Consider the following 13,643-nt stretch of genomic DNA (forward strand, 5'->3'; position numbering starts at 1 on the left):
CATTATTTATGGCCAGAATCAGTATACTGAAAGTACTTCTTCACTACTCCACAGAAACCACAGAAAAATATTTCTTAAGCAGTTAGGAAATACCACCTTTAACGTTTTATGTGAAATTGCAATTACAGCAAGAACTAACATCTTTCAGGCCAATGACCTGAAGCATTGACTAGACCAGCTCTAGAAAATCTCGTGACGTTGGTGCACAAAGTTACTGCCCTGTCTGTCAACCTGACCTAATCCAAAGTGAAGTCAGGGAAAAGAAATACATGCCCATGCCTCAGTCATTTCCATAAAAGATCAGTACTTTAGTTTAGTTTACACTTCTGATGGAAAGATGAACAGAAGAAGAAATTTGCAGATATCAATACACTCCCCAAAAGTTTGGGCTTTCATACTTTTATTGTGTACTTTGTTAGCACGTGTATTTGTGTGAAAAGATAAAAACAAACTTAGTATAAGAGCTGTATTACTACACTATTTGTCAACCTGACCCAGACAATACCAGATATATCTAAAAAATTTCACATCCCATTCATAGCATTCACAGATTTTACAATTTGGAAATATTCACAAAATAAAAATGCCAAAGAAAACTCTAAATTTGCACTTGTTTTTTTCCTACCACTGTGATTTTGCCAATGTGTGCGCCTATATATGCACATCTTTATCTTACTTTCAGACACAGAAAAAACAGGTGTTGTACTGGTTCTTTTACTGAAACAAATTTTTAAAGTTGCACATGCAATTCTGATGAGATTAAATAACTTATGAAAACTACAGCCTACCTTCATCAAGTTTTGACATTTCAGTGAGTCTTTGACTTTCTTTCAGGTTTCACTTGATAATCAAGAAAAAAGGGAGAGGAGGAGGAGGAATGGAAGACTTTAAAGTTCTTTAACACTTTTTCATTTTAGATGCTCAATTTATAACCACACCATAACCTAAGTTTGCTTCCTGGGTACACAATCATCCTCCAAAAGGTGAACAACTATAAGATATTAAATGAAATACATATAATCCTAAGAATAAGCAAAAGACAGATGTTGCTCCATTGGTATTAAGTATAGTAGGAATTAATACATATAAAAATTTCTTCACACCTTTGCAGTCAAGCTGAAAAATCCCTTGGGTTCAATCATTTTTTCTAACACATGGCACTTTATTCCAGCTGTGCTGTCATACTCATAAACCACTCCATACTCCAGATGAACGTTGTCAACAGTCAGACTCACATGATCTTTCTTCCCGTCAATTATTGCCATAGTGTTAAATTTGTCAATTACCTCTAGAATAAAGAAAATAACACAAATCAGTTGAGGAGAGTTGGCCATTACACAAACTAAAAAGGACTTAGGCAAATGTTCTAAAAACAGGTATGCTTTGATTATTCCAGTTTAAAACGTTCGTTAAAAAACTCAGCTACCAGTTGAATGATTTAATGATTTAAAAATCAGAACACCAGTAGGTTTATGGATGCCAAAATACTAGATTGCTGAAGAGACATGAACAGACAAGTCACAGGAGTCTCTCTTTACAAATAGTTATTGAAGGGGACTAATTCAATTTCATTTATAATCCAGAGACATAAAAAGCAACAAAAAAAAGGGAAAACTGAGAACTCCTAAATAAACTAGAAGAAAATGGCCATTCAGAAATGAAACCACAATATCAGCATTTACCCAGAGAACATAAATACAGTTCACATTCACTTTCTCTTTAATTACCATGATGCATATGAATGCAGCTTTACCTAAATGTTAATTGCCTGAAAATAATCTGAAGGACAGCTGATTTGTTATTTCTCACGCAGCAGTGACTAACAGATTTAGCCTTAAACGATTACCAGTGGTGAAAATAAATCAGGTAATTCCAAGGATTATGTATCCTGTGAATGAAAATTGAACAGATTTTCCCTGAAGTGTTCACAGAAGCTTTCTCTTGAAATAGGAAATATAATAATTTTCAGAGAACAGCATGTTACATCTACGTCTTTAGAATACATAAAAAAGCAAATCCTTATGTAAAACGCATCTTACGATCTGTTTGCAATTTCCTCTCTGAAAACAAAGCCACTGCCTATATTTTCCTTGCTACTAAACCAACATTCTGAGCAACAACAAAATCAAAACAAGCATCATATACCTTCCACTTTGCAGTCAAAGGCATCTCCTCCATCATCTCCGGAGGGCTTGGTGTTTGTTTTCTGAAGATCCTCCTGTGCACTTTCAATGGTGTTGTAAACCCACTGTATAGAATCTTGCTAAAAAACAACAGAAAAAGACAGCTAGGAAAAGCTTTGCAAGTGCAATTGATAGTAACTTATTTCACTGCTCTTAAACACGAAATAGTTGCTTTAATTCTCTGATTATTACTGGCTCTGTTGTCTTCTAAGATCCAAGTTAAAAATAGTATTTTTAAAATTACAGAGAATTTTGGCTTTGTCTAAAATCATTTGAAGCATTCTGTCAACTTGTTTTTTACTTCAGAGTATACTGTCATGAGACAGTACAAAATCTGCAACAGCATGACATCCATCAGTTTCATGTCTCTGCCAAAAATAATTTAAGACATTTCAAATCAAACTGCAGATTGAAAAATATTTGAGACGAGAAATTGTGAAAAAATAAGAACAACCAATTTTTGCTTTGCTAAACTTGCTGTGCCTTCACAAATCTGCTGGCAAATACTACAGAAGAGCAACCAAACATAGTATGTCCAGTTAATCTGTCACCAGCAAGAAAAATATACACTACAGCCTTCATTGCTTATATCTGCCTTTACTGCAGTTATTTTACTAAATGTTCTTTATTTTTCCCCCAGATCAGCAAAACTCTCAAAAAGGACAGAATCACAGGCCCCAAAAGTCCAGCATCTTATGTGACTGAGCGATACGAGCACAGGAATGGTGGCTTGGTCATACAACCTACAAAGAAGCCACCGGTACACCTTACATCTTGTTCTCGGCCCTCACTTACTCGGCCACATGCCCACCACCTCCTTGAGGAAGGGTCTATCAAGTATGGCATCTCCAGACTACTTTTCTCATCCCCTTACACTTCAAAAGAAGCTTGACAGACAGTTAATCTCTAAAACAGCTACAGCAGAATAAATGACATGATTATGACTAATCTGAATTCGTAGCCTTTAAGAAGCTGTTTGTGGAAGAATTCAAAGTTAAGCAAGGATAGCAAACGTTTAAGCTGAAGGTTATAATTTTCACCAAACTGCCAAGTACATCCAATTATGCTTTGCTAATATACAATAATCAGCTGCTATCTTTATCCCATTAATCATAGATAACTAAATTTTTGTATGCTTAAGTTACTATTTCTCTCTGGGTTTCCTAGATTCATCCATGCCTTACTTATCACTCTGTGGCACTGAAATATTTTAATAAGGAAGCTTAACTTTCAGAGCTCCTGTTGATTGTTGGTAGACAGCTGTGCACAAGCCGATCAACAGAAACGCTTCTGAAACCCACACTTCTTTGCAGGTACACCTGAAAGCTTGCTGCTTATTTATGGAGTCTTACAGGTTTGCTTGGCAGCTTTAAGACTGCCATACCAATCTGTACCAGGAGATTTACATTATGTCAAATGGTTCCTTCATTATTTCTACTTAATATGTCCTAATGGAAGGACTAATTACTTCAACAGGAAGTCCCTCTTTCAAAAGTTAACATAAGATATAATGCAGTATGATTTGGAGCAATGTTCTCCAAAAGCATTACAGAGGCACAAACTAAGCATAAATCTGTCACATCATGATTAGTATCATTGCAAATAAATCGTAATTCCAAGAAGTAAACTCTGCTTTCAATTTTCTTTATCCAGACAAGACAGAAAGAATACAAACATTGTCCAACAGAAGCTACACAGTTATTCACACTGCAAGAATCTGAAATGAAACTTCATGCTCCAGGCAAGCAGGAAGACTCCTCGTCCTGAGAATTAGAATATAGCGGAAACAGAAAAAGATCTCCCTTCAATTAGGCGACTGGCAACCACAGGAGAGACTGCAATATTCATGGTAATTAAATGATCGGCTAATGCTCTGTACTTACAAAATAGGAGAAATCCATAGCCATCTTCCAAATAATTAAAACCAAAATTTCTGAATAGGAAATGAAATTTTAGCTGTCTTGACTCCAGTGGGAATACTGCCATTTAATTCAGTCTAGACAGTTCTCCATAGCATTTGATAGCACCATATCTTAAATTAAGTTTTTCTTGTCAGTTTGGGGGCTTTTATTCATTCGTGATTTACTGCATTACAATCAGCTACTTTTTAAAATTGAAATAAATACTCTATATAGGAAAAAGTTAGGTACTCCAACTTATTGCAGAAGTGGATTAAACCAGAGTAATTTTTGCATGTCAAGGCATTCATGCCAGCCAACATTAATCAATCCTCCTCAGATGTCACTAACCTCTATAGGAACTCTACAGCTATAGACAGAGATAACTCACCCGCTATAAAGAATTTAATTTATCTTTTGTTCTCACCAGTTTTGCTACTAGCACACAAAGCACCCTTTCTTTACTAGAGTGCATGTACATTTAAAGCATAGGTGAGCTTGATCTTGATATGCTATGTAACAATTTCAATTCTGTATTAGAGTTTAAACACAAACACCCAGACAAACATTTTCATAAAGACTGTATTTGCACGACACAGCTCTAACTAACTCTTACTTATAATTCTTTTCTCATATCTATGCAGTAGGTGCAGGAGAAGGATTTCACTCTTGATTTTAATTGGATTTTTCTTCTCAACATGCACTGGAAGAGTTTGTGAAGTTAATTAATGACATTGGTTCACAGTTTATGAAAAATTTGCAGGGACTTGGAAAAACTACATTATAGAATCCAGCTGGTTTTGGTTTTCTTCCTTAAATTTGTGTCTCAGAAGCCTGAGATTTTCTCCTAACATGAAAAAGATAACAAAAATTGCATGCTTATATTAAAAAAATGGAAATTTTGAGTCCTTGAATGTACGTTTACTAGCACGATTGGAATGCAATGGGAACACAGAGACTTTTATAGATGGAATATTTGGACTCTGCTCTCTACGTGCTGAAGTGTCACAAAACTCTGGAAGAAGATCAGGTTTTTGCGTTGCCTTCTCCTGCTGCTGAGCACGCAGCGAGCTATGTAAATCCCCCTCCATCATAATGAAAATATACCTTGTGGTGCTTTCTGCATACAACTGCAGAAACACTTGAAATAATCCTTTAAAAATACCATACAAAAAAATAACTATAAGCTTTGATTTATTTCAATGCAGAAATCACATAGATCTTGAACATCAGCAATAATGTTGAGCCATCTTCAGCTTTTATAATTCAACTGTCTGCCCTTCATTTTTACTCAGCACTCCTTTCCCCTCATCCCACTCAGACACAACAGCTATGTGGACAAAAAAACCACATCACACTGTTCACTTTAACCAAAAATAAATTTAGAAGAAAATCTGCAAAGGTACCAAGTGAGACGTACCTGCATGGGCCGCCTGTACTTCCTGCACGCCGTGACATGAGCGATAACACTTGCATGAGTCTCTTTGCTGACATTAATTCCATTCACTTTGATTATGCATTGGCCAGGGTGGAGACCTGCTGCAGCTGCCACCGTTCCTATTAAAAAACCCAGCACAGTTAACAGACTTCTTTTCCCAAACATCTCCTTTAAAGTTTACAGTCCAAAAGTCTAATTTTTTAATCGGAGTCTGCTTTCACCAATTCTTATGTACTTCCCTTGACCACAGGGTGCTTCTGCAGTCAGCTGGACTCCAATAAAATGGAGCTCCCCAGCAGATCACTCCACAAAAAGAGACCAGACTATTTTCTAAAGGCTATTTTATAAAACAAATGCTGATTAGTAATACGAAAATGAAAATTTATCTTAAAGAAAACGATTTTTTTAAAAAAAGGCTTTAGCTTGAAACTCACTAATTATAACTTAGACCACTGTTATTCTTAATTCTTTATGTACTGCAAGTTTATGAGCTTCTGGACTACCTCAGGTGTCTCTATTTTACATAGAAAACAAAAGCTTTCTGACAACACATGCAGAAGTATCAGAGCTTATTAGAGTTTCTTGTTAAATATTAAGTGAAATATCCAAATCCAAACACAATTCCAAGGATCTTGCTTTTATTTTAATCTTTTTACCAACTCCATTATAACAGAGTGCTTTACGGCTTTAATCAAAATACCCGAAGATAATCAAGTAGAAGATCTCAAATATAATTATTTTGGGGGGGAAAAAACAAACCAAAATATTCCCTTTGAGCAACATATTTGATTCAGTGATTTATTTTCACAAGGGAAAAACCATCTTGAGAAAATCTTCTATCCACTGAACAGGTACTACAAAAATAGCAGCTGTCTCCAGGTCTTTTCAGTGCAACTCGAACCAACTGCTGAAAGACAATCTGCTGGAGTATGACCTCAGTGCCAGCTACCTGAATGTTCCCCTCCTTATATCTCTCTTGATACTGCCACAAAGATGCCATGGAAGTCAAAATCTATTGCCTAGAGACTGCAAGGCTGAGGTGCAGAAGCTAGCTGCTATGAAAGAAAAGGCTAGACTGAATCTGCAGGGATGGCAAATAGAAAACTTATGTCATGACTTGTCAGCTGAGCATATTTGACAAGGAAATAACTTAAAGAATATACCTGTATTTCCCTCATTTTAGGAAATATCAGGTTAGATGATAGCTGCATTTTAAATCTAGTATCAAAGACAGTCTTTGGAATGACACCACCACCAGCTACTGCAATTCCACCCCCCCCCCAAAAAAAAAAAAAACAAAAAAAAACACATTTAAATAGGCTTTATTAAATCTTTAAAAAAAACAAAATTCTCCTCAAAAAACCCAAGGTCCCAATTCAGCAAAGTATTTAAGCATATGCTTAAAATCTTTCAGGTTTGCTAAACTACACAAGCAAGCACTTACATACTGTTGAGGCTAATTGGAATAAAGTATGTGCCTAATGAATAAGGATAGGCAGCTGAATTGAGATCCAGGTGCAGAAATAATTATCACATCAGCTCAACAGTCTGTAGTTTATTACACTTTCTCCTGAAAATCTAATTTCTGGCACCACGGCCTAGGAAAAAAGTCATCAAGCTCTGTTCAAATCTGGCTGCTTTGCAGATCAGTCCACTTCAAATTCCTTGTGACAAAGGGAGGAGGGGGGAAAAGGACACCACTGCCCCACAATGGCTGAAAACACAGTGTTAGCTGGCTCTAGCATATACAACATGCAACAGCAACAAAGAATGATTCAACAACTTCTATTGCCAGTGCACCAGTCAAGAACATACCGAGTTAGAGATGGCAAGCATTTGACAAGCGCATCACAAAATGAACAAAGTGGTATTTAGAGGAAACTTGCAATTACTAAGACAGACTAGGTTACTACTACCCTTGAAAAGATGTGTGAAAAGAGCATTTTTTGTAAAATATTTTCACAACATTGCAGAACCACATGGCCACCTAACAAATCAACGCTCAGGAGGTGAGTGGTTCCCAACACCCACTCACTGGAGAAGGTGATTTTGCATTCATCAGTGATTCCTCATTCTGTAAAGAATGCATGGCCTTAACTTCACTTTCCTACATTCGTATAAATAGATTAAAAAAAACCAACCAGAAAATCTATCCAAAGCTTACACACTATAAAAACACAAAATAATCTTATTTGGTTTTATTTAATAGTGTTTGTTACTTGGGGAGAGGGGGGAGAGATCTAAGCTGAATCACTGGACCTAATTTTGATTTATCTCAGCCACATCAGTTAGATATCAAATGTATATTTACCCCTACCATTGACAACTCTTACAGCTTACCTCTCCCAACAGCATGAACAACTGATGGGCCAAAGCCCCGGATTTGGAATCCGAGTCCATCTGCAGAGTCAGGAATCTTCACTGTCCTGATACAAGAAAAGATTCAGTACAAATGCAGCAAAAGGTAGCATTTTGTTATTCAAGACTGAAGTGGACAGCAGTAAGGCGGTTACAAGAGTGTAAGAGTGCACACTTTCATTCAGTTCACAGTTGCAGATTCATTACTATTCATATTCCAAATACTTCGCACCACTGACATCAGAAATAAGAGCAAGCTGAGATACCGAAACCTATCAGAGGCAGGCAATACTATTTTGCAGGGAAATTCAATATGCTGATTATGACCAAAGCACCACCATAGCTTTAAAATTCCTCCCAAAGGGACTGCAATTTGGGTAAATTGCCATAGCACAGCAACACCAAAAGCCCTGGGAAGGCAGGCAGTCTCTCAGCCAAGAGGACAAAGCCTGGGGACCACAGATCACGGCAGGCCTTGTCAGATGAGCTGCAGAAGACTGTGGAGACTAGGTCTGTACTACAGTGTGTTAACAGCAAAGTGTCTACTTGGTGAGTTTTACTGAAAAAATATTTTGTTGCAGTTTTTCTAAGCAGCTATGCAAAGTACAAAATTTTGTAAAGCAATAATCACCTACTACTGTTCGTGTAACTTCTAAGCACATTGTGCTATGCTCCCACTTGGTCTAAGTGCAACTGTAATAAACCTATTGGCAAACATAACCAACAAAAACACAGTTCTGAGAACGAAAATTCACATCTACTCCTCAAAATGAAACCCTGAGCTTGCCCAAAGCAAGCTAGCATATCTACATATCATCAGCTCAGGGTTCCAAAAAAGCAAAACAGCTGCATTAGTCCTTATCAGAGCTAGTTAGGTCATGCATAACAGGGCACTGATTTGACTTTGCAGCCTCTGCTTCCAGAGACAGTTTTGTTATTATTTAAGGGATCTTTGCCCCAAGCTCCATTTGCCAGGGTAAAAGCAGACAAATTCAAAGTGATGCTGAGAAGTTATTTTAAAATACATTTGGTCTGTAATAAAATTGATTTACAGGTAGTTTTGAATAATATCATTGCACCATTTCTTGCACTTTCATTTTTTTCTGGTATACATAATGTTTAGCATTTGGAGAAGATTATCAGCAGAGGTGAGACCCAAAACCCATTCAAGTCTATAAATTTTTGAAAAAATATTATTCTTGAAATAATAAATTTTCATTTGAAATACTTTCGTAAGTATAGCATCACTTAGTATACTTATATGTTAACTAAAGTTGATACAATCTACATATTTTCATTCTGGAAATGTTTGTGAACATGCTAATGAGCTGTGAAAGACTGTCACTGGCAGTTCAGGCTAAGAATTTAGGACAGAACTGTCTCTTCTGACAACAAGGTTGTGCTACCAGCAGCTCCTGACAAAAAGCAGGCAGCACTGAGAAACAAATTCTTCACCTTGTCTGAACTCCTCATTCACTAGATCATCTCCGTCAACATTGACATTCACCCACATTTTCACTGGCAAGTTGTGTCAGAAATTAAACCGAGACCTACATTTAAGAAAGGCCAAGATATGCCTTTCATGTTTGCTACAACACTAACATCTACTGGTTTGGGGATTTTTTTGTTGTTTTTGTTTGTGTGTTTGGGGTTTTTTTTGGAGATAATCATCTTTATGCCATATTCCTCTTTGCTCTTTTCCCCTTTCTGGGTGCCATTGTATTTCTCAAGACACCTTTGTGAATTAACAAGAGAAATATGTCTCACTGTACCACTGACCCAAAGCCATTTCCAAGGCACTCTGTGTGTGTGATCCGGTAGCAGAGGATGGTTCCTCCTGACTCTAAAAAATCTGATCAAAATTACTCCTGACTACTTTTTCTTACTCTCCTCTTTTTTCGGTATGTATAAACTAGTAATAACTCCATTAACTTTATTAATAGACCTATGCTAATTTACATATTTACTGAACCCAGCCATTAGGCCTCACTTTGTATTTCTTTTAAGTAACAAAAATTGCATTCAGGTGGGAATGGTCAAAACTGCGTACAGAAATGCAACTGTTACATAAAGATGGGGAGCTGTTTACTTGCTCCTGGCGTTTACACAACCAGCACACACGCTAGTTACACAACCATTACACCACAGAGTCCCACTTCTGCCAAACCAGCAACTAATCCCCAGACAGAGGAACTTGTTTAACAAACATGGTGAGAGATAAGTGATCAAAACTGCCCATATAGTCAGGGAAATTTGTGGTTCCTGCACACATTTCAAGTGGCAGAGCTGATGCTCTGAAGCACGTGTGCTTTGCTTCCGCTGACTGACAAATGTAATAAAACAAAATCAAAGCAGATCAAATCGCTTGGCTTTACAAAGTCAGATTAGACACAGCATTTAAAATAACTTTACAGTAGTGCTGTCTGAAGTTCCAGCGGTCCTAAAATTCACTGCAATTGTCGTTTGTAAAAAATTCTCCCAAAGGAATGACAACTTACTCCCGTGGTTTAGTGCTCACAAGAACCCGCAGGGGCTTTCTGCTGTTTAAACATGCTTTTAAGAAACAATCCACTTCACTGAAGGGTCGCAGAAAAACCAGGTCACCGTTAATGGCAAAGATTTTTTTCCCAACTTCCAAGCCTGCCATCTAGAAAACAATAACAGTTGTGTATATGTTTGCCTTTTATAACCACTAACATTATTTTCTTCTGCTGGCATGCAACCCCAATACAAACAATGACATGCACATTTCCTTTGCATTCTTTATGCCTGCTGCACATACCACACACAAAAGACTTACACCACAAAATGCTTCTAGAACTGGTTAAATTGATGTGAAGGGTACAGTAAGCACTCATTCTGAAGAGACCTAAATACAAGAGCTAGTCTTAATCAAGATACTATGACAGTATTATAATATCAGATAACATTTGTAATAATTAACACAACAGCTTTCATTGAGCCAGGTTTTTTTTAATGACATTACCTAATTTGTTCATCCACCATTCTCCAGAGGAACTAAAGCTTCTTTTCATAAGGAAAGACCTGATTAATATTTCAGTAAGTGAGTATTTATTAAGTTCCAAAACAAAACAATATCCTTAAATGCTTCATGGCCTTTGAGCCAAAGGTATGGCAAGCCCAACTGCACACAGCTTTTAAACTCTGGTCTAACAAGAAAGAAACTGTAACCCGCTGGATGGCAGGAGGACACAGAGTGGCACTGGGCGAGCCTTGGCACCATCTGAGATCACGGCAGAACCTGACTGCTAGATATCACCCTGCATATAGCTCTGTGGCTGTGTTATATTATTGGTTTGCTGTATCTATTTTTATCTTAAATTTCTATTCTACCACGAGATTTAGAAAGGCTTGAAATCTAGGTCTAAACTTTTTCTCTCGTAGAAGAGACTCGTTCTCTACCTTTACATGTATAGAGACTCCCATGCAGTTCAGTAGAATATTAATTTACCCAAAGAGCATCTAAAGCAGTACTAACAAACAGAAAGGGTGTAATTTATTCATTTGGATTCTCAAATTCTAGACTTCATCCAAAGCTCGATACATCCTTTATTATGAAATATATCAAGTGCAACTCACAGGCTAGCTTTATAAAAATAAAATGGTAACTTATAAAGGCTCAATATAACAATTTACCTGAGCAGAAATGAGGGTTGATAATGGTCAGAGCAATAGTTTAAACAAAAAACCAAGACCAAAGAAAACAAGATTCATAACCACAGCGCTCTCAGAAAGTTGTCATTGTTACCTTCTACTACTACAGATTTTCCTCGCTGATGTATAAAACATACACCTGTGATCAAGAGAATGAAACTGGGAAGATAATTTATAATACTTGATACCTCAGCATTTGATCCTTTCTCCACCACTTTAATAATTGGCACTTTATTTTTATCTTCTAAACCAAACCCGTAAGTGCATTCATTAGATTTAATCTGAAAAAATAAAATTGTTCAAAATATTGTTCAGAAAGGCATTAAGAAGAATGCAAGCATATCACAATTAAATAACATACAGTGCTACTACGTTGTCGCTACAATCAATTTTTTTAATTCAAAGCATACAATCATTGAGTTTCACTCACCAGCAATGACTTGGCTATGACATTTTCAACTACTTTCAGATCATGTTTCATGAGTCTGTGCTTCATATTTGACCCTTCCATTTCTTCATCCGCATAAAAACGGAACAGCAGTGGTTCATCTTTAAATTCGCTTTTCTCTAACACTGTATGATACAAAAGTACATCCATTCACCCTCTTTTTCTTTTGAACTTTTGAATACCATGTCTTTCATGAACCATAAAATACTGAACATGCATACACGTTAAATGCTAGCAAACTATTTTTCTGTGTGAATCTAGGGAAATCTTAATTTTTAACATAAACAACAGTTTTTATTAGAATCCATTACAGATAGGTATCACTAAGCTTATTTTCAACGACAACATCTGGATTCCACCAAGCTGAGGAAGACACATTAGCCTGAAATGGTTTTAGTGAAAATGTCAAGCACAAAGTTTTTTCCTAAAAAGGATTTTAAAACATTTTTTGAAAAGTTCTGCTGCACAGCTGCTGGAGATGCTCGCCACCAAGTTCTGGCACTCTCCAGGTGGTGAAGTATGCCAGGTTGAGTATCAGAAATGGGTATGGTGGGGATGTGGATGCAACAAGAACAGCAGATGAATGAAGTCTGTACATTCAAAAGTCAAAGGAAACAGAATGAACAGTGCCAGAGAGGAAATTAATTCTCCCTCCTTCTCTAAACAAGCTGATGAGAAAATCATTTCTTCCTCCTTTTATTTCAGTAAATGATCCACTGCTTCAATCCTTTCACTGAAATCTTCCCTCTGATGGAGTTAAACATGACCTTGTTCACCTTGGTTTCGGCACTGCACATATCTCTGCTTTCCTCTCCCTTCCTTCTTTGTTCTCCACTGTCCTTATGATTTTCTCATTTTTCTACAGTCCAGTTTCTCCTACTGTCACCACTTCATGCTTTTTGAATGATGCTTCTCCATACTTTATTACTTCCACCCAAAAATGTCTCCTTTCTTTCCTACATATTTCCTGTTTTTATTGTCTCATCTGTGCAAACATGTATTGCCTGCTTAAGAAATTTCTTTCAAAGTGGCTAATAAAACAGCCCCCTCCAAATACTCCAGAAGATGAAGCCCTCAGTGCATGCTATAAAATTGACTGAAAATAATTTTCAGAGTATACAATAGCAACTTTTTTTTCTTGAAGATTGTAGCACAGGTTTCTCCAGTGATACAATGAAATAACTTCCCATCCCTTCTGTAATATCTTTACCAGCCCCTGCGTTTCCTTCCTACTATGCAGATAGCATTAAACAAAAGGAAAGCATAGCTTGTACAGAATGCCTTTACTTACCATGGTGCATAAACCCATTATCACAAAGAGCTACACCGAATATCATAGCTTCTTCCCTCGTCCGGCAATCCCCCTGTAAACCATAACATAAACCACAGTATATTTTTTTTAATTTATTTTAATGTAGCAGCAAAATGGATTCTGTGCACAACAGCATAACCTCGCAGGCCCAGCAATGGTTGTAGATTATATTTACCACTGCCATCTTTACATACACATTTACAGCATACATATAAAACAGTATATACATGTATGTATGCTACACCTCTTTATAGTCACAAATAAATATGTAAACATTTTAGTAACACTGCATTCTCCACAACTACTAAACATAATAGAATCTAAAAGTATC

General features: G+C 36.8%; 1 protein-coding gene across 2 annotated transcripts in view; it reads right to left on the bottom strand.

The window, feature by feature from the left end:
• The window catches only part of PREX2 (phosphatidylinositol-3,4,5-trisphosphate dependent Rac exchange factor 2), a 192,078-nt gene that overhangs the window by 85,019 nt on the left and 93,416 nt on the right, over positions 1-13,643 (bottom strand). For both annotated transcript variants that reach the window (XM_075416030.1, XM_075416031.1), the window contains 8 exons: positions 13,292-13,364; positions 11,983-12,125; positions 11,741-11,833; positions 10,376-10,524; positions 7,860-7,945; positions 5,502-5,638; positions 2,146-2,263; positions 1,104-1,288 (listed from right to left, as the gene is read on the bottom strand). In XM_075416030.1, the coding sequence (XP_075272145.1) occupies positions 1,104-1,288; positions 2,146-2,263; positions 5,502-5,638; positions 7,860-7,945; positions 10,376-10,524; positions 11,741-11,833; positions 11,983-12,125; positions 13,292-13,364 (984 nt within the window). The remainder of the gene's footprint in view (positions 1-1,103; positions 1,289-2,145; positions 2,264-5,501; positions 5,639-7,859; positions 7,946-10,375; positions 10,525-11,740; positions 11,834-11,982; positions 12,126-13,291; positions 13,365-13,643) is intronic.

The sequence above is a fragment of the Opisthocomus hoazin genome, chromosome 3 (assembly GCF_030867145.1).
Source record: "Opisthocomus hoazin isolate bOpiHoa1 chromosome 3, bOpiHoa1.hap1, whole genome shotgun sequence".
In the NCBI taxonomy this organism is placed as follows: Eukaryota; Metazoa; Chordata; class Aves; order Opisthocomiformes; family Opisthocomidae; genus Opisthocomus; species Opisthocomus hoazin.